Source organism: Bufo gargarizans, chromosome 1 (assembly GCF_014858855.1).
Source record: "Bufo gargarizans isolate SCDJY-AF-19 chromosome 1, ASM1485885v1, whole genome shotgun sequence".
NCBI lineage: Eukaryota > Metazoa > Chordata > Amphibia > Anura > Bufonidae > Bufo > Bufo gargarizans.
Genome location: NC_058080.1, coordinates 724,768,950 through 724,796,659, shown reverse-complemented (window position 1 = coordinate 724,796,659; position 27,710 = coordinate 724,768,950). Strand labels below are relative to the sequence as shown.

Sequence of the window (27,710 nt, the reverse complement as noted above, 5' to 3'; positions counted from 1 at the left end):
GCCGTGTGAAAAGGCCTTAGGCTACATTAACACAGGCGTTGTTTTGGTCCCCATCTGAGCCGGATTTTTTGCAGCTCTGGTTCGGACCCATTCACTTCAATGGAACCGCAAAAGATGCGGACAGCACACCGTGTGCTGTCCGCATCTGTTGCTTCGTTTCGTGGCCCCGCAAAAAAAAAAAAGAATATATCTTATTCTTGTCTGTTTTGCAGACAAGAATAGGCATTTCTATAATGGGCTGCCCGTTCCGTTCCACAAATTCCGGAACGCACACGGCGGAATCCGTGTTTTGCGGATCCGCAATTTGCGGACGGCAAAACATGGAGCGGCCGTGTGAATGTAGCCTTATATGAAAAGATGCTCCAGAATTGTTAATACATGGGGAATTTTAATTACTAAAACAGACCTTACAATTCTGGAGCATCTTTATTTATTTATTTTTTTAAATGACTCTGCATTGTGCAGTTCCTCTTTTATTCCTACAAGATAGTTATGAGGACATTTAACAATTGGGTGTTTCCAGTTGGGGGTATGTCACACTCTCACATTGTCCAGTCAGTGCTGTGAGTATCAAACTATGAAGGGACGCAGCGCCTACTTGTCAGTTTATTCATGATTTTCCAGGAGAAATAACAGAGGAGCGACACAAGGCAGAGTTTTGAGTAAAGGTGCCCCAGATTTATTATGTCGCGGGGGATACAAGCATTTACTAAAATAGACAGATCACAAGAGATGACAGGTCCTCTACAAGAGTCGTTTCTAAATACAGGGCAGATTCACTTGCAAAACTCTCCAGATATTGAAGATTAAGGGCTCATGCACACGACCGTATGTATTTTACGGTCCGCAAAACACGGATCCACAAAAAAATATGGATGACGTCCATGTGCATTCAGTATTTTGTAGCTGGCCCCTAATAGAACAGTCCTATCCTTGTCCGTAATGCGACAATAGGACATGTTCTATTTTTTTGCGGAACGGACATACGGAAATGGACGGCACACGTTTTTTTTTTTTGCACACCCATTGAAATGTGTGGTTCTGCATATGGGGCACAAAAAAACGGAACGGACATGGAAAGAAAATACATTTGTGTGCATGAGCCCTAAGTTTAGACGTGATTGTTGACATTTCCTATAATTTTTGGACAAAAGTGACGGCATGTTTTTCTTTTTCTTTGAAATATAGAAAATTGCACCCCTCTTTAAAATATGGAAGGATTTCTAGAAGAATGCAGTAAGATTAAAAAAAGGCAGAACTTCAGCCTGTGAAACAGTGTTTGACCTGGGTCGCATCAGTAGCCATAATGGAAGGGGCCCTACGTTTTAATACCATGGTGTCCTAACGGCAGGAGTTCTGCAACCTTTTATATGCCCTTCACCCCAATTCTGTCTCGATGTCTTCTCATCGCCACATCGTGAGACAAAATCCAGACAGGGTGTATATAACTGTTTAAAGAGGCTATCCAATACTATAAACTGCCCCCCCCCATGTGCCAGGCCCCTCACAAGGGAATATACTTACCCCGCTACCCTGCACCGCTCCTGGTCCCCGCACCGCCGCTGCTGCTTCTCCCCTGTGTGCGGATGAAAACATCCAGGTGTCAGGGGCGAGCAGCCAATGGCAGGTGGGGACGGGGACAAGCCTCCCTAGCATCGCAGGTGACGCTAGGGAGGCTCATCCCCGTCACCGCCTGCCATTGGCTGCTCCCCCCGACACCGGATGTTTTCATTCACGCAGGGTCAAAAGCAACTGCGGCGGTGCGAGGACCAGGAGCGGTGCAGGGAGCGGGGTAAGTATATTCCCTGTGAGGGGCCCGGCACATGGGGGGGGGGCAGTTTATCGCATTGGATAACCCCTTTTTAATTATTGCCATTCCTGTCTACTGACCATCATTTTATTAAAGCCTAGAGTTCCTTTAAGAAGTAGGAAGAATTATATTAAAAAAAAGTGCACATGAAAAGAGGTGTGGTTTATAGCAACCAATCAGATTGCAATTGTATTTTAATTTATTGGGAAGACTGGACAAAAATGACCTGATTGGTTAACACACTCTTCCTGCGCTAGTTTTTGTAACTCTCACCCAGTGAGTGCCCACTAATTAGATGTGTGTAGACTGTGATTGTCATGTATTATGTATTTTTATGTTGTGTATTCGATGTTTACTTCAGAATATTCTATGATGTTGCTAGAGTAGTGGCAGTCTTTGGAGTAGTATCAGTCATTGGAAATCTTTCAGTTCCTTTTTTCACAAATTTTAGTTGGCCATTAAAAGGATATATCCACCTTGCTGATGAACTTTGTTTTATAAATAAGCAGCTTTACAAATAGTCCTTGTCACGTTTCGGGGTCGGAAAATCCCCTGAACATATCACAAGTGTACACAGAGCAGACAAAGATCCAGAGAGCCAAAAACAAATGGTTTATTAACCTTTCTACCCCGGAGGTTTTTCCATTTTTTTTTTTTTAGTTGTTTTGCACTCCCTGCCTTCCCAGAGCCATAACTTTTTTATTTTTCCGTTCACATATCCGTATGAGGGCTTGTTTTTTTGTGGGACAAGTTGTACTTTCTAACGTCACCATTTAATATTGCATATGATGTAGTGGGAAGCAGGAAAAAAAATTCCAAATGTGGTGGAATTGGGAAAAAAAAAGCAATTTTGCCACAGTTTTAAGTTTTTTTTTATTTATGACGTTCAATGTGCGATTAAACTGACCAGTTAGTTTCATTTTACAGGTCAGTACTAATCCAGCGATAGCATTGTATAGTTTTTTTTTTTTTTTCGTTTTGATACTGATAAAATAATATTTTTTGTCGCCATATTCTGACCCCTATAACGTTTTTGTAATTATGTGTACGGAGCTGTGTGAGCGTTCATTGTTTGTGGTGCGATCTGTACTTTTCATTGATACCATTCTGGGGTGTGTACAACTTTTTGATCACTTTATATTTAAAAAATTGTTGGGATTGGAGCGACCAAAAACGGCAAATCAAGCATTTGAACATTTTTTTTTTGTTTCACCATTTGCTGTATTGCGCCTTTTTGTATAGCATGGGCGTTTTCGCACGTGGCGATACCCATGATATGTATTTTTTTATTTTTTGGGGGGAGAAAGGGGGGTGATTTGAACTATGTTATATTTTTTACATTTTTTATAATTTATTTTTATTTTTTACTTTTTTATAGTTCCCATAGGGAACTATAACAAGCAATCATTAGATTGCTATTCTTATAGACTCTCATAGATGTAAGAGCAGACGCCACCATTAAAGACCCGACCAGTGCCATACTTAGGCGCTGGTTGGGAAGGAGTTAAACAAAAAGTACCAGACACAAGCAATCAAAATAAACCAGGCCAGGAAGGCACCACCGCTAAGAAGGACAGCAGGTTTTATAGCTGAGCAAGCTGTACGGATCAGTGGCAGAAGTGTAACCACTGTGCTAAGTGAGCGGTTTGACTTAAGGCCAAACCCTAAGGGCATTATTCCAGTGCCCCCTTGGTTTCCAACCTTTAAGGGCTCATGCACACGAGTGTAATGGCTCAGTGCCCATGCTGCAGACCACAAATAGTGGTCCACAATACACGGGCACAGGCTATGTACACTGACTTGAATGGGTCCGCGATCCGCAACATACGGCCAAAGAACATTTCTATCTCTTTGCGGTGCAGAGGCACAGACCGGAAAGCACACGAAAGCGCTTCGTAGTGCTTCTATAGGCTTCCGCTTCGCAAAAGACAGCTGATGTCCTATCTTCGGTTGTATCTTACTGATTGCGAACCTATTCAAGTCTGCAATATGGGCACTGAGCCAGTACACTTGTGTGCATGAGCCCTAACCCCTATACAGGTATCTGGTCTTCACAACAGGGGGTGCAACCAGACTGCTACCTCATGGGATGGTCCCGGTACACTTGGCAGCTGATCTGCAAGGAAACAGACACTGGTGAAAGGCGCCAGCAATCCAGGCATACAATGTAGAACACAGTTCAGACACAATGCAACCCATGCAACCCCTGAAAATCGGGATACACGGAGCATGGCGAACATAGACAGATTAGAACATAACCAGACAAATACAAGCAAGCCCCATGCGGAACAGAGAGCTTGGCATTCTCAGACAGACATACAAGAATGCATGGAACCCATGCGGAACCGGAAGCTTGGCGTTCTCAGACAGACATACACACATACCTGGAGCCCATGCGGAACCGGAAGCATGGCCTTCACAGACAGGACATGAACACATTGCAATAGAAAAAACATGGTATCGTAGCCTGGAACCCATGTGGATAGGGTACAGGGAGCATGGTGTTTACAGACAGACAGGCCTGGAACCCATGCAGAACCGGGATACAGGGAGCATGCCATTCACATACAGATCAGGACATAGACATTAATCAATAACCAGGCTGACCACAAAAGTCAGTGAAGACTAAGGCTTAGTTCACACGAACGTGTGTGATCTGTGGCCGTATTGCGGCCCGCAAATCGCGGGTCGCAATACACGGCCACAGTTCCGTGTGCATTCCGATTCACGGATGCGGACCCATTCACTTCAATGGGTCCGCAAATCCGGAATAGCGGAACGGCCGCACGGGACGGAGTGCTTCCGTGGGGTTACGTCCCGTACCTCCGTTCCGCAAAAAGATAGAACATGTCCTATCTTTTAGCGGAACGGGCGGATCGCGGACCCATTAAAGTGAATGGGTCCGCGATCCGATGCGGCTGACCTACGGCCGGCGATCGTGCATTGCGGCCCGCTGTTTGCGGGCCGCAGCACGAGCACGGGTCACACACGTTCGTGTGAACTCGGCCTAACAAAGACACAGGTCAGGAGAGCGAGCACCCTCCTGGAGACAGACTGAACCCCCAGGCAAACAGGTCAAAATAGCAGGGTGATTGGGCACCTGACCACCTGATAATTAAACAAACTCAGGAAACCCTTAACCCTAAATAGACACTGGGAGCACACAATTCACAGGGCACATTCTACACACTATAGAAGTCACAGTGACAGTCCTACTATTTTATGTCTACAATTTCTGTGTGTCTCCATGGTAACAGACTACAAACTTACCTTGTGTTGTCTGATCCTACAAACCAAACACTAGCAAGAAGTAGGAGACAGATGGAAGGCAAATCATACTACACAGGGTGTTATTATAGTCTGAAACCATGGAGCTATATAGGTCTACAGAGGCGAAGGACATGCAAAACGTTAATGAAAATTGTCTAAATTGTTCTTTCATCTTTTTCTTTTTTGATGATTAAAACACTAAACATGATTTAAAAGGTGAATATATCCGTTTAGGCTGTGTAAGGTCTTGGACACTTCTCTGTTGAAAACATTGTCATCTGCTTTATTGTGTTCCCTTATCATTCTCTGTCACTCGTACCCATGTGCAAGGGGCTCTGTGCGACTTTCATATTGATGGTCTATCCTCAGGATAGGTAATAAATATCTGGGAGTCAGACCCCTGCCAATCAGCTGTTCCAGGACCTCCTGTGAGTGATTATGTTCCCTAAACTGACCCTTCCCCAATTACCCCTCCGCCCCTCATTCTTCAGACGAGTGCCATCTTCTGACACTTATCCCCACAGTCAGTGCATTGGCTCCTGCAGCTCCCTCTGCACTTCTCTATTTAAGGGCTCGTTCACACGACCGTGGTGAAGCCCGTGACCGCATTTGTGGATCCGCAATACACGGGGCCCGTTCCGTGGCCACTCCGCATGACGGATGCGGACCCATTCATTTCAATGGGTAAGCAAAATCGGAGATGCGGAACGGAACCACGGAACGGAACACTACGGAAGCACTGCGGAGTGCTTTCTGAGGTTCTGTTCCGTGCTCCCGCACCGCAAAAAGATAGAGCTTGCGAACGGAACGGAGGGATCGCGGACGCATTCAAGTGAATGGGGCCGCGATCCCTATGCGGCTGCCACACAGCAGGTGCCCGTGCTTAGCGCACCGCAATTTGCGGTTCACAGCACGGGCACGGGCTTCACACGGTCGCAAGAGCAAGCCCTAATACAAAGATTACAAAATAATCAATTCTACTTTTTGTGTCACCCCCATTTCTTCAAAGATTGTAAGCTCTAGCAGGGCCTCCACTAGTGGCGCTATATGAATAAAGATTATGATTATAGGTCATCAATATCAAAATCAAAGCATTTGCGGATCCACAATACACGGGCTCCGCTCCGTGTGCATTCTGCATCAATGGGTCTGCAAATCCAGATATGTGGAACGGAAGCACGGAATGGAACACTACGGATGCACTACGGGGGTTCCGTTCCGTGCCTCCGCACCGCAAAAAGATAGAACATGCTCTATCTTTTTGCAGAACGGAAGGATCGCGGACCCATTCAAGTGAATGGATACACGATCCCCATGTGGCTGGGCCACGGTTGGTGCCCGTGCATTGCGGACCGCAATTTGCGGTCCACAGCATGGGCACGGGCTTGACACGGTCGTGTGAACGAGCCCTTATGCGGTCTCAAATTCAATGGCTGCTCTATACGTGGTGGCTGGAATATGAGGTGCCCTCCGTTAGTTGCAATGCCCACATTGCCACCACGTCATAAAGGTGGTCCAGTTTGACTGAATGATAGATATACATAGTAGTTTCCTCAACGTAAGTGCCTTAGAACCTTTATACTTACAGACGATACGTTCCTGTTTAACCCTTTATAGAAATAACTGTGATGTCGCATTTTGTCTTCAGCCAGCTGCCAACAACAAGCGAATCTTGTGACTTTGATGACCCAAAGCTATTCCAAAACATCGAAGGGGAAAGTGTAAGTATTAACATTGATAGAAGGGAATACATAAATATGCAGTATTGACTCCAATGCAGGCGAGCTGCACTACCAGACGCAACCCATGCACAGGAAAGCTGCCATGTTTTTATGATCTTGGACAACCCCTTTAAGCCACCCAAAAATGCTGGGGATGCCCACAAAAACCCCGACTTTTGGGAGGGGTTTACATTACTGGCTCCTAGGATTGCTTTGCCAGTTATCAGGACCGTTGGAAAGTATGCAAATAATAGGCATGCTGAAATCAAACATGCTCAATCCTCCCCCACCCAGTGCAGAATGTCAGGGGTCACTTGGGATGCCCCTTTACTGATCAGTAGGTGTGACTGACATTAGTGGGATCTGTCTATAGCCAGAATAAATTGGTTGTCTGGGTTACAAAAACAAATACCCTAAGAATGAGCGGACTCGGCACATTTGAACATAACACGAATAGCCCTTGGTTTTCAGTGGGCACTTTGCACTGCTCTATTTTTTCGTGGTGGTGCTGCAATGGAACCCTAGTTCCCTCTTAGAATACAGCTGATCCATGTGGGTCCCAACCACGAGACACCAAATTATCGGTTTACCGTTGCGTGGAACTCTTCTAAAAAATGTATTTTTTTTCAGACCTGTGTCATCAGAAAATGACCTATAATTTAAATACATTTTTTAGATTAAACTTATTTTTTTAAGAATTTTCTGAGTTTTTATTAATGTTACATGTCACTACTTATATGTAAAAATTCTTAAAATCCTACTGTGTTTCCCTTTGGCCACCAAGCCTCATAGTACGGTCATAGTTCCTGAAGATCACTTTTCAGCAGCTGTTTCATTATCATCACAGGCAGGATTACAATGAAAGGTAACACCTGTATATCTAGATAACTTAGGCTCACACCATGTATAGCTGTCATAGATGGCCGCCTCCCTCCCCCACAATGACCTCTGCCCACAATACCATGGGGGAGTTGTATCAAGACTGGCACTTTCTGCGCCTGACTGGATACACCCTGCGCTGCTGGAGGATGCGCCTAATTAGCTCTTAGCAGCCATAGATTTACGCTAGAAAACAGGCATGAATGAAGATAAATTTGTCGCAATGGCGGGCCATGCCCCCTTCCCCACTCTTGACTCACCCCCTTTCAAAAAAGTGGCGAGGATGGCGAAAAGTGTCAAAATTGTCTTAAGCCGGCCATACACATTAGATCCAATTAGATCCAATCTGGGCAGGTTCAGCTGACCATCTTGTGTGTATGGCGACTCCTGACTGTAACCTGACTGCTCATTTCAGGAAAAATAAGGATTTGGCACATAGGATTTCAACTGCCCAATCTTTTTGTTTGCAGGGAGATAAGCCGCTGGCAGAATTTAATTCTTCATGAAATAGCAATTCTGGAGCACTTTTTCCACAGAATTCTGTATTGTGTTATTCCTCCTTGAAATGTTTGAATAAATTGGCTACCAGGCATTTCCATTTCTCTTGTCAACAGGGTGTGTCCCTACACATTCTGAAGCGGTCAGTCCAATTGAGGAGAGAGGACGGGAATGGTGGTTGTGGTGAATGGTGGTAGTACTCATGGTGGTGGTTGTCCTGCTCATGCATTCCCTGGGCCATGCACAGTGAATTGGGGGTGTACCTAATGTTGATATTCCCCCGGGGCACACCCTGGTTGGGGTCTCCTGCATGATGGAAGGAGGGGTGACCTTGGTGTTTTTGGTGGTGAAGTGCAAAGACAGGTGTCAAGGTCTCTCCTATAACAGGGGTCAGAAGATCTAAGAGATTGGCTGCACGTGATGTGATCTGACAGCCTCTTTGGTTTCACTTGTTTCTGTGTTGTTGATGGTTATGACCACACCTCTTGTCTCAGGTGTAGCTTAAGTGGTCATTCCAACTCCTCTATTTAGTTTGGTTTCACCCATCATGCTGTGTGGTTGATAACTCCTTTCTGGTTGTGGAAGTGCTGGTGTTTGGTTCTCCAGTGAGTTTCTGCTCGTCCGCGTACTTCGGAGTTAAGTGTCTTTTTCCTATTTCTTGCTTGTTGTATTCCCCTATCTTTTGGTGTTAGGCCTGAGGGAGTCTCCTGTTCCTTCAGCTGCGAAGGAACAGGTCATCTTTTGTCCTGACACTATTTCTAGGGCCCTTTAGGGTCAGATAGGGTTCTAGGTTCCTGCATATGAACATTCCTACCATCGAGGTCTGTTCATACTGATAGTAGTCAGGGCTCGGTTTAGGGATTCACTAGGTGGTGACCTTTCCCCTTTCCATAGTTTCCAGGCCTAGTACCTTTTCCCTTCCCTCCTGTGTTCGGTGTGGAGATTGCCACCCACACCGCGCCATGATAACAGGAGACTTGTACTGAACGTGAAAAACAGTAGAACTGAGAGCCTTTACGGCGTTATATAGTGCAACTCCACATGTAAAAAGAAGTAGAGCTCTTGACCAGTTCTAACAGTTCCTGAGGTTGAGGCAATGGGTTAACCCCAGGAGCTCCCTGCAGAGAAGCACTTTGAAATAAACTGTACTACTGTATATGCTCCATTCCAGATGAGGGGTGCGTCACAAGTTCACGACTCTGTCTGCGTTTCCTTCAGCGGCACAGACTCTCTCTCAAGTGGCAGGGATATGAACAGGGGCCGGAAGCCTTTAGACCTGGACAAGCGCTATGGTTTTGTATGACTAGGGGGCCAAGGCCTTTACAATACCTAGTCAAGCGCTGTCCAACAGCCTCGGGGGTTACCTTCACAGATTCCCCACTACTCTCTTTTATGGCTGCTCAGTCTTCTTAAAGAGAACCTGTCACCATGAAAATGAGCAGGAGGAGCTGAGCAGATGGATATATAGTTTTGTAGGAAAAGATTCAGTACAACTTGTGTATAATTCATTTAGATTCCTGCTCATTCTGGACTTTGAAGTCCAGGAGGCGGTCCTATCAGTGATTGACAGCCTGCCCTCTATGACTGTGTATACAGAGAGAGCTGTCAATCACTGATAGGACCGCCTCCTGGACTTCAAAGCTCAGAATGAGCATAAGGTTAACTGAATAAAGCAATCTGCTCAGCTCCTCCTGCTCTATAACATGCTACCTTCAGCTCAGATTCCATGTTCAATGTGACAGGTTCCCTTTAGATACTGGTCTACAGTCCTTCTCCGGGATGCTTCCTGGCCTGGCCCAAATGTGGTCTATGGCTGCAGATGCTAAGAGCTGCTCTTCAATCACCTCAGACTAACTACACAGCAAAGAGCCAAGCCCAGGGGTTGAGGCCGGCCCCTTCCTGGACACAGCAGCTAAGCTACCGGACTTAACCCTTCGATTCGGCCTTAGGGCTCATGCACACGGCCGTAGCCACAAAACACAGATACCGGCCGTGTAGTAGAATGGAACGCCTTCCCTCTGTAGAACAGTCCTATCCTTGTCCGTAATGCAGACAAGAATAAAACATGTTCTCTTTTTTGCGCGTACCGCAGAACGGACTTACGGATGCGGACAGCACACTGACCCACAATAAATGTGGATCGGGTGGGGAAGAGAACAACGTGTACATGAGCCCTTACAGTGAATACAAGCAGTAGAACAGTATGGAATAAAGCAATAGAAACACAAGGAACATTTTACTTTACATACAATACACCCTGTTTGTTCAGTTAGCAGTGACCCAGTGGGTCACTGCACAATGGTTGCCATTGCATTTGGGAAGCCCCAGGTGTTAATTTATTTTTACATTTCCAGGAAAAGTAACAGAGGAACAGAGCATTCTAAGAAAAGTTACTCCTGCATTGTTATTTCATGGAGTAATATAAAAAGTTACTAAAATAGTACACATAGGCCCTGATACAACATAAGAGCAGATACCTCTGAGGGAGAGAGATGAAAGTTATGAGTGGCAGGACAATGCCTGGTGACAGGACAGGCCACACCAGGTGATTTATGATGCCTGTGATTAAATGGCCGCTCTTATCTGAGTGACACCTACAGAGTTATAATGGCATTTTAGGCTGCGGAGATATACAGGGTTACACTTGATGGGTACACGCTGCTGGCGGGGCTCTGTGTCCCTCTGAGGTGTCTGATGTCTATAAAATGGAATGTGATGTACTGACAGCTCTGGGACTGTCGCAGCATGTGTCATGAGATTTCCTCCTGTTATTTTTAGCTTTTTCACGTTTTTATGTCTTTCTGGCGTTTTTGTGGTAAGAGCAGTGGGGAGAAGCAGAACGCTCCTTGGTATTACAGACGCTTGGCTCCTTCAGGCTGTCAGTATTAGTTAGTGCTATTAACCAATATTTTATTTTACTTATTTTTTCAGATTTCTTTATTTTTTCTACGAATTTTAAGGACTATTGCTTTTTGGCATGGCTACAGCTACTGTGTGCCCATTAACCCCTATATGACTGGGGTGTTTTGTCATTTAATGGGTTTTCTGGTTTCATGTAAATATCGTTTATTCAATGGGGGTCATTTACTAACAATTTTACATCTCTTTTCGGTGTAAAATTATCTCACTACCCCTATTTTGCGATTTAAAATATATATTATTGTCCTACACATAGGAGTGTCAAGGGAGTAAAAAAAAGTGTAAAAGCTGCTGGAAAAACGACTCCCAGCCCCTGATTTACCGGCAAGCGCTCGGACTACCAAAGATGCGCCTAATTTATGACGAGGCACGCCCCCCCCCATTATAAATTAGGCTACTCTTCTGGCAGGAACGTTGAGGTAAAAGAAACTAAAAAGACTGTCAGAAAATGGCAGTCCTAAAAAATGACCCTCAGTGTGTCATAAAAAGTTTCTCACAAGCTTGCTGTCAGTGAACAGAACCATTCATTGATACATACCTTACCTGGTCATGTCCAGGTCATGTCATTTCTGTGCATTTCCACACCAAATCTGCCCTAAAACCACACATGTTACTTGCGGTTTTTGGTGCGTATTTGATGCCGTTTTGCTGTTGCCTTGCGTTGAAAAGGGTAAAATCCACACAAAAGAACCACGCAAAGAATTGACACGCTGCGGATTTCAAGCTCTGTACGGCAGGTCAATTTCTGCATGGAACAAAAAAATAAAGTGTACATGAGGTTTGTGAAATCTCATACATTTTGCTGGTACTGTGTTACACTGCAGTTTTTTAGCACAAAAATTTACGTGGATCCTGTGCATTTTTTCCACGCAGATTTTTGTGCAAAAAAAAAAACACAGCGTAAGGCCGCATGCACACGACCGTGGTGTGTTTTGTGGTCCGCAAATTGCGGATCCGAAAAACATTGATGGCGTCCGTGCGCGTTCCACAATTCGCGGAATGGGAACATACAGCCTTTACATATAACTGCCTAGCGGACAAAAATAGGACATGTTACATGTTATATTTTTTTGGGCGGGGCCACAAAACGGAGCAACGGATGCGGATAGCACACGGAGTGCTGTCCGCATCTTTTGCAGCAGAATTTAAGTGAATGGGTCCGCATCCGAGCCGCCAAAACGGTGGCTCGGATGTGGACCAAAACAACGGCCGTGTGCATGAGGCCTAATCCTGCATCGGCAAAATTTATGAGTTTTGCAAATCTTATGTACACTTTGCTTGTTCATTCCATACGGAAATTGACCTGCTGTACGGATTTTGAAATTCCGTGGCATGTCAATTCTTTTTGCTATTCTTTTTTGTGGATTTCACCCTTTTCAGTGACACATGACTTTTGGTGTGGATTGGGTTCCGGAACGCACGGAAATTTGCACAGATACCCCGCACCCATTTGCAGGTAGCCTAAGGTCACCTGCGCACGTTGTGGAATATGGGCATTTTTTCTGCCCAGATTACCATGCAGAAAAACCGCAGCGTAGTACAGTACCAGCATAGCGTATGAGATTACACAAATCTCATGTACACTTTGCGGAAATTGACCTGCTGCGTGGATTTTAAAATCTGCACCATGTCAATTATGTTGGTGGTTTTAGCTGTGGATTTCACCCTTTTCAATGGAAAAACCGCGTCAAATCCGCTTCAAAAACTCCTATTAGACATTTCTGATTTTGAGGCGGATATACTGAAGAAACGTACAGAAATCCGCACGGATATTTATGTGGATCTTATGTGCATTCTCCTGCACCCGTGTGCAGACGGCCTAACAGTGTCACTCCCAACTTCGCGCTGTAAGGCCCCCTACACAACACAAAAAATAAATACATTTCGTAGCATCTCTCCACACCTGTTTCTTCCGTGTGTCTGTGTATTGCTGTCTGTGGGCCATCCGTGTTCGAGGGACACTGCACAGCTGAAAATTAATTTTCAGAGAATCTCCTCTTAATGGTCTGTAAAACACGGATGGGATCCGTGTTGCATAGCATACGTTTTTTTCTCTGACCCATAGACTATAAAGGGCGTGATGGATCTGTGAACACGGACAAAATAGAGCATGCATCCGTGCTAAAACCACAGACCCACGGACTGTGCTAAAACACAGATGTGTGAATACACACATTGAAATGATTCGGTACGCGTGCTGTCCGTGAATCACTGACGTGTGAATGAGGCTTTACTCATGGTTGCCAAATATGATTTAATAATGGGTCGACCTCATTAATATAGGTGAATATACGGTAATTGCTGCCATTTGTTCTGTCTATGTAAACCAAGTAGTTATCTGCTGTATTTTATTTCAGCCTACAGCCCTGGTGATCAAGGAATTCCTTACATTGTTGGCTGTGTGTCACACCGTGGTCCCAGAAAAAGAAGATGATAAAATAATCTATCAGGCCTCCTCCCCAGGTGAGTGATCACTGTCAGAGCCCCCCTAAGGCCTCATGCACACGGGCGAGATTTCCGAGCGGGTGCAATGCGGGAGGTGAACGCATTGCACCCGCACTAAATCCGGACTCATTCATTTCTATGGGGCTGTGCAGATGAGCGGTGATTTTCACACATCACTTGTGCGTTGCGTGAAAATCGCAGCATGCTCTATATTGTGCGTTTTTCACGTAACGCAGGCCCCATAGAAATGAATGGGGTTGCGTGAAAATCGCAAGCAAGTGCGGATGCGGTGCGATTTTCACGCACGGTTGCTAGGTGACGATTAGGATGGGGACCCGATCTGTATTATTTCCCCTTATAACATAGTTATAAGGGAAAATAACAGCATTCTTAATACAGAATGCTTAGTACGATAGGGCTGGAGGGGTTAAAAAAAATAAAAAAATAATTTAACTCACCTTAATCCACTTATTCGCGCAGCCTGGCCTCTCTTCTGTCTTCATCTGTGAGAAATAGGACCTTTGATGACATCACTGCGGTCATCACATAGTCCATCACATGATCCATCACCATGGTAAAAGATCATGTGATGGACCTTGTGCTCACTCCTCATAGAAATGAATGGGTCCGGATTCAGTGCGGGTGCAATGCGTCCACCTCATGCATTGCACCCACGCTGAATACTCTCCCGTATGAAAGGGGCCTTAACAAGCTCTGATGTAAAAGCTAAACAATGACTTATAGCAGGGATGCTCGAGTGCGGCTCTCCAGCAGTTGCAAAACTACATTTCCCAGCATGCCCGGAAAGCCTACAGCTATCAGCCTACAGCCGACCATGATGGGAGTTGTAGTTTTACAACAGCTGGAGGGCCGCAGGTTGAGCATCCCTGACTTATAGGATAGCTGCCTTACATCTGGTGGCATCAGAGGCAGAGCTTGGTAACAGCTCATTTGCACACCCTCTTCCCTAAATAAAAATATTCCAATGCTTAAAAATATTCTGCTGCTATGTGTTCACAGCTTCTATGCAAACCTACAGTATGGGACTTTACGGCTACAGAATACAAAAACTGTGTGTGTGGTCCGACTCCGATCCTGGAGTCATACACCCTGGTGTGAATTTTTACCCTACACGTACAGTACAGACCAAAAGTTTGGACACACCTTCTCATTCAAAGAGTTTTCTTTATTTTCATGACTATGAAAATTGTAGATTCACACTGAAGGCATCAAGACTATGAATTAACACATGTGGAATTATATACATAACAAAAAAGTGTGAAACAACTGAAAATATGTCATATTCTAGGTTCTTCAAAGTAGCCACCTTTTGCTTTGATTACTGCTTTGCACACTCTTGGCATTCTCTTGATGAGCTTCAAGAGGTAGTCACCTGAAATGGTTTTCACTTCACAGGTGTGCCCTGTCAGGTTTAATAAGTGGGATTTCTTGCCTTATAAATGGGGTTGGGACCATCAGTTGCGTTGTGGAGAAGTCAGGTGGATACACAGCTGATAGTCCTACTGAATAGACTGTTAGAATTTGTATTATGGCAAGAAAAAAACAGCTAAGTAAAGAAAAACGAGTGCCCATCATTACTTTAAGAAATGAAGGTCAGTCAGTCTGAAAAATTGGGAAACTTTGAAAGTGTCCCCAAGTGCAGTCACAAAAACCATCAAGCGCTACAAAGAAACTGGCTCACATGCGGACCGCCCCAGGAAAGGAAGACCAAGAGTCGCCTCTGCTGCGGAGGATAAGTTCATCCGAGTCACCAACCTCAGAAATCACAGGTTAATAGCAGCTCAGATTAGAGACCAGGTCAATGCCACACAGAGTTCTAGCAGCAGACACATCTCTAGAACAACTGTCAAGAGGAGACTGTGTGAATTGTAGTGTCCCACTAGGTAAAGGTGGGCACTACACAAGGGTCAATTGGGCCACGTTGTCCTCCTACTCCTAAGGGACAGTGGCAGTGTGTTTAACAGTCCATTCTAATGTATTTCCATATGCTTTTATGTGCATTTCTCCCCTGTTAGCTGTGCAGCAGGCCTATTAGGGTGCAGTTATTCATCCTAGACACTAGAGGGAGATAGGGAGCCCCTAGTATATATATTCAGGCCCAGACAGGGAGGGATTAGTCTGTAGTCAGGAGTCTGTGGAGACAGAAGTGGAAAGGCACCAGCCAGAGACAAGCTGAGGGCCTCCTCCTGACATGCAGCTAGACAGTCCAGGCTTCTAGTTGCCACCAGGAGGCTAGTGAAGGAGCATAGCCTGCCTGACGTTTCCTAAGCCTATGTTAGCTCAGAAGATCCACCCCAAAAGAAGAGTTTGCCTCCTGGGAGAAACCTGCAGTTCCCACAAGCCAAGCAGAGCCAGTGTTCCAGCTAGTCAAGTAAGCTGAAGGGAAGAAGGATTATTCATTTAAAGCAAGGATAAATACGGGAGGAAGATTTCTACCAAGTATAAAGCCAGTATTAGGGCATCCGGGCCTTGGGATAAGAACAGACAGGAGTTCCTAGGAACAGTGTACACTATTTCTGAGGAGAAGGTACAACCTGATCTGTGAGTGTTGTTGTTACCCTCTGAGTATCTTGCAAGGAACATTATTACCTGCCGTTGATATGAAGGCCTGCTTGTGATGTGAACCTGCTATATGGAACTGTGCTTACAACAAACTGTACAAAGTTGAACTGTTGCTTGTAAAGAAAAGTTTGGTTCACCATACCATCTGTGTGTCACAACCAGACAGCTGAGAAGCTCTGACAGAGGCCTTTCAGAACCTCCTCCTTGAGTTCTGTGTTGTGGTATTCAGCTCCTCCTCTCATTAGCCTCTCTCAGCTGTTATGTGTTGGACTAATTGTTTCCCTTTAAATTCTTCCCCAGAAGGCTTTTCTGGGCGGCTTATATTTCTTCCTGGAGTGTGTGTGCATGCCCATCTGGTTCTCCTCTCCTCTACAAAGTTAAGTGTTATACTGTTATCTGTTATTTTCTGTTTGCTGGATCCCAGGTGACCCTGACTCCCTCCGTGTCTGGTGTAGGGAGCCGGTGGTCGTGTCCCCTCACTATTGCAGGGTGCTCAGGGATTATATAGTCAAGGTACGTGGATATGCATACCTCCACCATTCGGATCTATGCATAGGCTGAGCAGCCAGGGAAAGTCCCAGGTCTTCTACAGGGGTCCCCCTTTTGTTCCTTAGCTTCTGGATCCAGCAAGTCATTTATGCATGTTGTTTTGCCTTGTTTCCTGTACACCGTCCGTGACATTATAAGCCGCCATAACCGTCTCAAGCATGGATCCGGTTTCACTTTTGGCTGAACGCCTTCAGGGTCTTTCACTGGAGGTAGCTGATCTCCGCAGGACTTTTTCTCAGCTTCAAGTGACCGGTTCAGCTGGCGTTCATGGAGTTTGTTCTGAGCCTAAGATCTCGCTCCCGGATACGTTCTCCAGGGGTAGTGAGAATTTTGTGCGTTTTAGAGAGGCTTGCAAACTCCATTTTCGCCTTCTTCCCCATTCTTCTGGTGATGAGGAATGGAGGGTGGGGATCATTATATTGCTGCTCAGGGGTAACGCTCAGTCCTGGGCCTTTTCGCTGCCGGAGGGGGCACGGCCCCTCCGTTCAGTGGATGAATTCTTTTTAGCCCTGGGTCAGATATATGATGATCCGGATCGTATTGCTCTGGCGGAGTCTAGACTACGTCTCCTATGCCAGGGTAAACAATCCGCAGAAATATACTGCTCAGAATTTCGGAGTTGGGCAGCTGATACTGGTTGGAATGATGCTGCACTCCGAAGTCAATTTTGCCATGGTCTTTCAGAGGGATTGAAAGATGCATTTGCCTTTCATGAAAGGCCTATTTCTTTGGACTCTGCTATGTCTCAGGCCGTTCGTATTGACAGGCGTCTTAGAGAGAGAGGAGAGATCTCTCCTTCCTGTCATACTCGGTCCCAGGACTGTGCAGCGGTCCCGTTCTGTGCGCAGGGGTCTCAGTCGCTGTCAGCCCCTTCTGAGCAGGAGCCCATGCAGCTGGGGTTGATTGCTTCTGACAATAGAAGATTCAGCCCGCATGGGAGGGTTTGTTTTTGTTGTGGAGGTATTAATCATTTGGCAAATATTTGTCCCTCTAGGAGATTCAGGCAGTTCTCTGGGTATAATAAAGAAACAAAGAGGAAAAAATCTTTGAAAAATGTTCCGTCTGTTACTATTGGCAGGATTGAGGCGGAGATTGAAGATTTTCCGTTTGCTTGTAGTTCCCGTTTTGTCCTGCCGGCTAGGGTGGCGCTAGAGAGCAAGAACATTTTTTGTGAGATTTTTGTGGATAGTGGAGCAGCGGTCAATCTCATTGATAATCACTTTGCGATAACTCATGGTTTCCAGGTGTGCGCTTTGAGAAAGGATATTCCTGTTTTTGCTATCGATTCCGCTCCACTTTCTCAGAAATCATTAAAGGGCATAGTTCACAATATCCGTTTAATTGTGAGTGATGCTCATGTTGAGGATGTGTCATGTTTCGTCCTTAGCGGTTTGCCCACCCCTCTGGTGTTGGGGCTGCCCTGGCTCACTAAGCATAACCCCACCATTGATTGGCAAGCGAAGCAAATAAATGGTTGGAGTGACTTTTGCAGAGAGAATTGCCTCATGACATCTGTTTCTGAGGTTGCTACTAAGACTATACCATCTTTTCTCTCAGAATTTTCGGATGTCTTCTCTGAGAGTGGAGTTCAGGATTTGCCCCCGCACAGGGAGTACGATTGCCCTATTAATCTCATCCCAGACGCCAAGCTGCCTAAATCTCGTTTATACAATCTTTCCCAACCTGAGAGGATCGCTATGCGTGCTTATATCTCTGAGAGTCTGAGAAAGGGACACATACGACCCTCGAAGTCACCTGTTGCCGCTGGTTTTTTCTTTGTTAAGAAAAAAGATGGTTCTTTAAGACCTTGTCTGGATTTCAGGGAGCTGAACAATATCACAATTCGTGACCCTTATCCGCTTCCTCTGATCCCGGACCTATTTAACCAGGTTGTTGGGGCTAAAGTCTTTTCCAAATTAGATTTAAGAGGGGCATACAACCTGGTCAGGGTCAGAGAAGGGGACGAATGGAAGACGGCCTTCAATACCCCTGAGGGCCATTTTGAAAACTTGGTTATGCCTTTTGGTTTGATGAATGCCCCAGCCGTTTTCCAGCATTTCGTGAACAGCATTTTTTATCATTTGATGGGAAAATTTGTATTGGTGTATTTGGATGACATTTTGATTTTTTTCTCCCGATTTCAAAACTCATAAGGAACATTTACGTCAGGTCTTGCTCATCCTGCGGGAGAATAAATTATATGCGAAACTGGAAAAATGTGTGTTTGCGGTTCCAGAAATGCAATTTCTGGGGTTTCTTCTCTCCGCTTCTGGTTTTCGCATGGACCCCGAGAAGGTCCGCGCTGTGCTTGAGTGGGAGCTTCCTGAGAATAAAAAAGGTGCTGATGCGTTTTTTGGGCTTTGCCAATTATTACAGGAAGTTCATTTTGAATTATTCTTCTATTGTTAAACCACTCACTGATATGACCAGAAAGGGGGTAGATTTTTCTTCTTGGTCAGTAGAGGCGCGTAAGGCTTTTTCTGATATCAAGGAGAGTTTTGCTTCCGCTCCCATCTTGGTGCAACCTGATGTTTCGTTACCCTTCATAGTTGAGGTTGATGCTTCTGAGGTGGGTGTGGGGGCGGTCTTGTCTCAGGGTTCCTCTCCTGCCAATTGGCGACCGTGTGCCTTTTTCTCAAGAAAACTCTCCTCCGCAGAGAGAAATTACGATGTGGGAGATAGGGAATTGTTGGCCATCAAGTTGGCTTTTGAGGAATGGCGCCATTGGCTAGAGGGAGCCAGACACCCTATTACCGTATTTACTGACCATAAAAATTTGGCCTACTTGGAGTCAGCCAAGCGTCTGAACCCGAGACAGGCCAGATGGTCGTTGTTCTTTTCTAGGTTTAATTTTGTTGTCACGTTCCGCCCTGGAGTTAAGAATGTGAAGGCAGATGCCCTGTCACGTTGTTTTCCGGGAGGCGGGAATTTTGAAGACCCGGGTCCCATTTTGGCTGAAGGTGTGGTGGTCTCTGCTCTTTTTCCTGAATTGGAGGCAGAGGTGCAGGCAGCCCAGTCAGAGGCTCCTGATCTTTGTCCTCCTGGGAGGTTGTTTGTGCCTCTCGCTTTAAGACACAAGATTTTTAAAGAACACCACGATACGGTCCTTGCTGGGCACCCGGGGGTAAGAGCCACACTGGATCTCATCGCTCGGAGATTCTGGTGGCTTGCGCTTCGTAAGTCGGTTGAGGGTTTTGTGGCAGCCTGCGAGACTTGCGCTCGTGCCAAAGTCCCTCATTCACGGCCATCAGGTCCTCTTCTTCCCTTACCCATTCCTTCCCGTCCTTGGACACATCTGTCCATGGACTTTATCACGGACCTGCCTCGTTCCTCGGGGAAGACTGTGATTCTGGTGGTGGTGGACCGTTTTAGCAAAATGGTGCATTTCATCCCTTTTCCTGGTTTGCCCAATGCTAAGACGCTGGCGCAGGCATTTGTTGATCACATTGTCAAATTGCACGGTATTCCTTCAGACATAGTCTCTGATAGGGGCACGCAGTTTGTTTCCAGATTCTGGAAGGCTTTCTGTTCTCGCTTGGGGGTTCGGTTGTCATTCTCTTCTGCTTTCCACCCGCAGTCGAATGGCCAGACAGAGCGCGTCAATCAGAATCTGGAGACATATCTGCGTTGTTTTGTGGCGGAGAATCAAGAGGATTGGTGTTCTTTTTTGTCCCTTGCTGAGTTTGCTTTAAATAACCGTCGTCAGGAGTCCTCTGATAAGTCACCATTTTTTGGTGCATATGGGTTTCATCCACAGTTTGGGACTTTCTCGGGAGAGGGGTCTTCTGGTTTACCTGATGAGGACAGATTCTCCTCGTCTTTGTCATCTATTTGGCAAAAGATTCAAGATAATCTAAAGAGCATGAGTGAGAGATATAAGCGTGTGGCTGATAAGAGACGTGTGCTTGGTCCGGACCTGAATGTTGGTGATCTGGTGTGGTTGTCTACCAAGAATATCAAATTGAAGGTTCCCTCCTGGAAGTTGGGTCCTAGGTTTATTGGGCCTTACAAAATCCTGTCTGTCATCAATCCTGTTGCATACCGTCTTGATCTTCCTCAGACTTGGAAGATCCATAATGTTTTTCATAAGTCCTTATTGAAACCTTATGTTCAACCCATTGTACCCTCGCCTTTGCCTCCTCCTCCGATTATGGTTGATGGGAATCTTGAATTTCAGGTCTCTAGGATTGTGGATTCTCGTCTTGTCCGCGGTTCTCTTCAGTACCTTGTTCACTGGGAGGGGTATGGTCCTGAGGAGAGGATGTGGGTCTCAGTGACGGACATTAAAGCCTCTCGTCTCATCAAGGCTTTCCATAGGTCCCATCCTGAGAAGGTGGGTTCTGAGTGTCCGGAGTCCACTCGTAGAGGGAGGGGTACTGTCACAACCAGACAGCTGAGAAGCTCTGACAGAGGCCTTTCAGAACCTCCTCCTTGAGTTCTGTGTTGTGGTATTCAGCTCCTCCTCTCATTAGCCTCTCTCAGCTGTTATGTGTTGGACTAATTGTTTCCCTTTAAATTCTTCCCCAGAAGGCTTTTCTGGGCGGCTTATATTTCTTTCTGGAGTGTGTGTGCATGCTCATCTGGTTCTCCTCTCCTCTACAAAGTTAAGTGTTATACTGTTATCTGTTATTTTCTGTTTGCTGGATCCCAGGTGACCCTGACTCCCTCCGTGTCTGGTGTAGGGAGCCGGTGGTCGTGTCCCCTCACTATTGCAGGGTGCTCAGGGATTATATAGTCAAGGTACGTGGATATGCATACCTCCACCATTCGGATCTATGCATAGGCTGAGCAGCCAGGGAAAGTCCCAGGTCTTCTACAGGGGTCCCCCTTTTGTTCCTTAGCTTCTGGATCCAGCGAGTCATTTATGCATGTTGTTTTGCCTTGTTTCCTGTACACCGTCCGTGACACTGTGTTCCTCACTTATTGCAACTATCAAATCGGTGTGCCACCATTACAGGCACTGGCGTCACGAAATTTAAAGGGACCTTGCCCTAGGCACATTAAATACCTGCAACATCCAGGGCACCTCATCCACCATCAGGCCTGGTCCCTAAATACGGAGTGTGCCCCAGAGAACCCCTGTGCCAGCCTCTCTATCACTGCTGTACACCTGCCCAGGGACTCCATACAAACTGTGAGTAACCCTCGTTTGCCCATTAACCGTGACCTCACATCGCAATACCCTGCAGGGCGGCGTACTGCAGAATCAGGCCTTCATGATAGAATATCTGCTAGGAAACCACTGCTAAGGACAGGCAACAAGCAGAAGAGACTTGTTTGGGCTAAAGAACACAAGGAATGGACATTAGACCAGTGGAAATCTGTGCTTTGGTCTGATGAGTCCAAATTTGAGATCTTTGGTTCCAACCACCCTGTCTTTGTGCGACGCAGAAAAGGTGAACTGATGGACTCTACATGCTTGGTTCCCACCGTGAAGCATGGAGGAGGAGGTGTGATGGTGTGGGGGTGCTTTGCTGGTGACACTGTTTGGGATTTCTTCAAAATTTAAGGCATACTGAACCAGCATGGCTACCACAGCATCTTGCAGCGGCATGCTATTCCATCCGGTTTGCGTTTAGTTGGATCATCATTTATTTTTCAACAGGACAATGACCCCAAACACACCTCCAGGCTGTGTAAGGGCTATTTGACCATGAAGGAGATTGATGGGGTGCTGCGCCAGATGACCTGGCCTCCACAGTCACCGGACCTGAACCCAATCAAGATGGTTTGGGGTGAGCTGGACCGTAGAGTGAAGGCAAAAGGGCCAACAAGTGCTAAGCATCTCTGGGAACTCCTTCAAGACTGTTGGAAGACCATTTCAGGTGACTACCTCTTGAAGCTCATCAAGAGAATGCCAAGAGTGTGCAAAGCAGTAATCAAAGCAAAAGGTGGCTACATTGAAGAACCTAGATTATGACATATTTTCAGTTGTTTCACACTTTTTTGTTATGTATATAATTCCACATGTGTTAATTCATAGTTTTGATGCCTTCAGTGTGAATCTACAATTTTCATAGTCATGAAAATAAAGAAAAAACTCTTTGAATGAGAAGGTGTGTCCAAACTTTTGGTCTGTACTGTATATGGTAGCAAGAATGGGTGGAATGGACTAGGGTATGACGACAGAATCGGGCTGCACAGAGTTTGTTTGTAGTCTGTAACAGTGGATTTTGGAATCTTTTATTATTTTATCACATTTTGGGCACTGGGAGGGTTTTTTCATACATTAGACAACACCTTTAAAGATGACATGTCACCACTTCTGACATGTCTGTTTTAATAGCTGCATGTATTCCCAATGTAATAACTATTCTGGTACATCTGTTCTTATGGCTCTATGTTGTACTGTGCCTTTATTATTTCTACTAGAAGTTATGAATGAATTGCTAGCAGTCTGCAGTAAGGGTACAGAGTCTCCAGAACGGAGCCTTAAAATTAAAGAAAAGTGCGTGGCCACCCTCCATTCAACGCTAGGGACTTCCAAAAATAGCTGAATACTGGCTCAGCTGTTTTAGTAAGTGCCATAGTGGAGAATGGAGGAGTTGCCCCGTTCTGGAAATAGGAGCAGGCCCAAGGTGTGCTGAACATACCCAAGTCAGGTTGTTTTCTGCTTGTCCTTCAATCCTCTGGTACCAGAAGGTGGCCAGTTGAGCCCATTTTAAAATTTTTGCACTAAAATAATAGGAGTCTTATTTCCTTTAGCAGGAATTGACTCTTCAGTAGCGTTGTGCCAATTTCTCGCACAACTCTATAGGAGGAGCACATTACCTGTATATTGTATTTCCTCTATATTAATCAATACTGTGAAGCGCACTGGTTTCCATATAGTTGAGCTTTGCACGACTTTGGAGCGTGTCAGGCATCTGGAAACTAATTTGGATTTTGGGTCAGATTTAGAAGAGGACCTGTCGCCTCTCCATATGTGTCTGTTTTGCTAAATCATTTGATGCTGTTCATGTAGTATCCATACTTCCCAACATCATGGCATATAAAATCGTGGCATATAAAATCGTGGCATATAAGCCTCCCCCCCAGAAACGCCCCCGGACCCGCTCAGAAACACCCATCTGTGGGTGAGGTTTGTGTTAGCCCCGCCTATTTTTGACCCAGGACAGCGTTGACTGTCTTGGCAAATTCGGGACAGTTGGTAGCTGTGAGTGTCATGTTGTGCGTTTCTTCAGTTATTCCTACTAGAAGTTTATTAATAAATATGAAATGGTGTGTTACTGGTGGGGGTGTATCCCTGCACACTCAGACCCTATCCTTTCAGTGCTCCCAGTATGAGACCACATCCCCAACTGGTGACACCCACTTTTATATTCAGTAATACAATTGTAATAGCAATAACTGAGCAATGTAGGAACATGTAGAACAATAGATGCTACAGAATTGTTATTACATTAGAATTTCAAATAGTTAGACATTTCCAGGTGTGATGATGTTTCCACTGCCTGGCCCTGTCAACCAAAGTGCAGAGGGTTCGGCAGTTGCAGAGAGAGCTGAGCCTCTAGGTGTAACGGTAACGCCCCCGTTGCTCCTAGAGGCTCATTTGCATATATTAAAACATCATTTTTCTCAGCACTGCAGGCACATATGAACATGGAGCCAATACAGATGTCTTCAGCTGCCAAGTGCACATGTAACAGGTCAGCCAGTGTCATAGGGACAAAACTGCTGACAGATGCCCTTTATACCCATCACTCATGTTCTGTTGGTTTATATGGTGATATCAACAGTGTGTTTTTAATATCCATATTTTAAATTAAAATATAGAATATTATTGGACACAGTATAAAGCAGTTCCGCAGACTGGTGGAGTATTCTGTATTGTCTGATATAATCTAATTGTGTTCTGCAGATGAAAGTGCTTTAGTAAAAGGAGCCAGGAAACTGGGCTACACATTCACCGGCCGAACACCAGACTCCGTCATCATTGATGCAGTAAGTGCAACTATTTTATTTGTATATTGACCAACTTTTATGGCTCTTTTATGCTTCATGCAGACAATATGGCAGTGCAGAACTTTACTATGGTAAAATATAAAGACTAGACTGGGCAGGCATAACCTGAGGGGAAACAATATATTTATCTGAATACTTTTTGTAATTGCATGTTAAATTAATTAATAATTGAATATTTGGTTTAGCCACTGAGTTATTCAATAAAATATATCTGTATAGTGCTACCTTTTTGTTCTTTTCCTTATTTCTCTGTCCATCTACTGAGGTGGCCACACATGCTCAGCTCCATCCTTCAACTGTCACTAGCTGTGTCTGCTGTTAAAAGCTGTAGCAGTTAAAGGGAGAGAGCTGCAGCAAAAAGAACCCCCCCCCCCCCCCCGAGCTGTGATAGGGAGAGAACTGCAACAGAAAGAACACGCCCCCTTGAGCTGTGATAGGGAGAGAGCTGCAGCAGAAAGAACACGTCCCCCTGAGCTGTGATAGGGAGAGAGATGCAGCAGAAAGAACATGCCCCCCTGAGCTGTGATAGGGAGAGAGCTGCAGCAGAAAGAACACGCCCCCCTGAGCTGTGATAGGGAGAGAGCTGCAGCAGAAAGAACACGTCCCCCTGAGCTGTGATAGGGAGAGAGCTGCAACAGAAAGAACACGTCCCCCTGAGCTGTGATAGGGAGAGAGCTGCAACAGAAAGAACACGCCCTCCTGAGCTTTGATAGGGAGAGAACTGCAGCAGAAAGAACACGCCCCCCTAAGCTGTGATAGGGAGAGAACTGCAACAGAAAGAACACGTCCCCCTGAGCTGTGATAGGGAGAGAGCTGCAGCAGAAAGAACACGCCCCCCTGAGCTGCGATAGGGAGAGAGCTGCAGCAGAAAGAACACACCCTCCTAAGCTGCAATAGGGAGAGAACTGCAACAGAAAGAACACGTCCCCCAGAGCTGTGATAGGGAGAGAGCTGCAACATAAAGAACACGCCCCCTGAGCTGTGATAGGGAGAGAGCTGCAGCGGAAAGAACACGCCCCCCTGGACTGTGATAGGGAGAGAGCTGCAGCAAAAAGAACCCCCCCCCGAGCTGTGATAGGGAGAGAACTGCAACAGAAAGAACACGCCCCCCTGAGCTGTGATAGGGAGAGAACTGCAACAGAAAGAACACGCCCCCTTGAGCTGTGATAGGGAGAGAGCTGCAGCAGAAAGAACACGTCCCCCTGAGCTGTGATAGGGAGAGAACTGCAACAGAAAGAACACGTCCCCCTGAGCTGTGATAGGGAGAGAGATGCAGCAGAAAGAACATGCCCCCCTGAGCTGTGATAGGGAGAGAGCTGCAGCAGAAAGAACACGCCCCCCTGAGCTGTGATAGGGAGAGAGCTGCAGCAGAAAGAACACGTCCCCCTGAGCTGTGATAGGGAGAGAGCTGCAACAGAAAGAACACGTCCCCCTGAGCTGTGATAGGGAGAGAGCTGCAACAGAAAGAACACGCCCTCCTGAGCTTTGATAGGGAGAGAACTGCAGCAGAAAGAACACGCCCCCCTAAGCTGTGATAGGGAGAGAACTGCAACAGAAAGAACACGTCCCCCTGAGCTGTGATAGGGAGAGAGCTGCAGCAGAAAGAACACGCCCCCCTGAGCTGCGATAGGGAGAGAGCTGCAGCAGAAAGAACACACCCTCCTAAGCTGCAATAGGGAGAGAACTGCAACAGAAAGAACACGTCCCCCAGAGCTGTGATAGGGAGAGAGCTGCAACATAAAGAACACGCCCCCTGAGCTGTGATAGGGAGAGAGCTGCAGCGGAAAGAACACGCCCCCCTGGACTGTGATAGGGAGAGAGCTGCAGCAAAAAGAACCCCCCCCCGAGCTGTGATAGGGAGAGAACTGCAACAGAAAGAACACGCCCCCCTGAGCTGTGATAGGGAGAGAACTGCAACAGAAAGAACACGCCCCCGTGAGCTGTGATAGGGAGAGAGCTGCAGCAGAAAGAACACGTCACCCTGAGCTGTGATAGGGAGAGAGCTGCAACAGAAAGAACACGTCCCCCTGAGCTGTGATAGGGAGAGAGCTGCAACAGAAAGAACATGCCCCCCTGAGCTGTGATAGGGAGAGAGCTGCAACAGAAAGAACACGCCCTCCTGAGCTTTGATAGGGAGAGATCTGCAGCAGAAAGAACACGCCCCCCTAAGCTGTGATAGGGAGAGAACTGCAACAGAAAGAACACGTCCCCCTGAGCTGTGATAGGGAGAGAGCTGCAGCAGAAAGAACACGCCCCCCTGAGCTGCGATAGGGAGAGAGCTGCAGCAGAAAGAACACACCCTCCTAAGCTGCAATAGGGAGAGAACTGCAACAGAAAGAACACGTCCCCCAGAGCTGTGATAGGGAGAGAGCTGCAACATAAAGAACACGCCCCCTGAGCTGTGATAGGGAGAGAGCTGCAGCAAAAAGAACCCCCCCCCCCGAGCTGTGATAGGGAGAGAACTGCAACAGAAAGAACACGCCCCCCTGAGCTGTGATAGGCAGAGAACTGCAACAGAAAGAAAACGCCCCCTTGAGCTGTGATAGGGAGAGAGCTGCAGCAGAAAGAACACGTCACCCTGAGCTGTGATAGGGAGAGAGCTGCAACAGAAAGAACACGTCCCCCTGAGCTGTGATAGGGAGAGAGCTGCAACAGAAAGAACACGCCCCCCTGAGCTGTGATAGGGAAAGAGCTGCAGCAGAAAGAACACGCCCCCCTAAGCTGTGATAGGGAGAGAACTGCAACAGAAAGAACACACCCCCCTGAGCTGTGATAGGGGGAGAGATGCAGCAGAAAGAACACGCCCCCCTGAGCTGTGATAGGGAGAGAGCTGCAGCAGAAAGAACACGCCCCCTGAGCTGTGATAGGGAGAGAGCTGCAGCAGAAAGAACACGCCCCCCTGAGCTGTGATAGGGAGAGAGCTGCAGCAGAAAGAACACGCCCCCCTGAGCTGTGATAGGGAGAGAGCTGCAGCAGAAAGAACACGTCCCCCTGAGCTGTGATAGGGAGAGAGCTGCAACATAAAGAACACGCCCCCCTGAGCTGTGATAGGGAGAGAGCTGCAGCGGAAA

At 46.3% G+C, this 27,710-nt stretch overlaps 1 protein-coding gene across 1 annotated transcript in view; it reads left to right on the top strand.

Annotated features, from left to right (window-relative positions):
• ATP8A2 (ATPase phospholipid transporting 8A2) overlaps positions 1-27,710 on the top strand; it is a 197,383-nt gene that overhangs the window by 64,775 nt on the left and 104,898 nt on the right. The window contains exons 15-17 of the mRNA XM_044283455.1: positions 6,729-6,801; positions 13,455-13,560; positions 24,536-24,618. Of these exons, the coding sequence (XP_044139390.1) occupies positions 6,729-6,801; positions 13,455-13,560; positions 24,536-24,618 (262 nt within the window). The remainder of the gene's footprint in view (positions 1-6,728; positions 6,802-13,454; positions 13,561-24,535; positions 24,619-27,710) is intronic.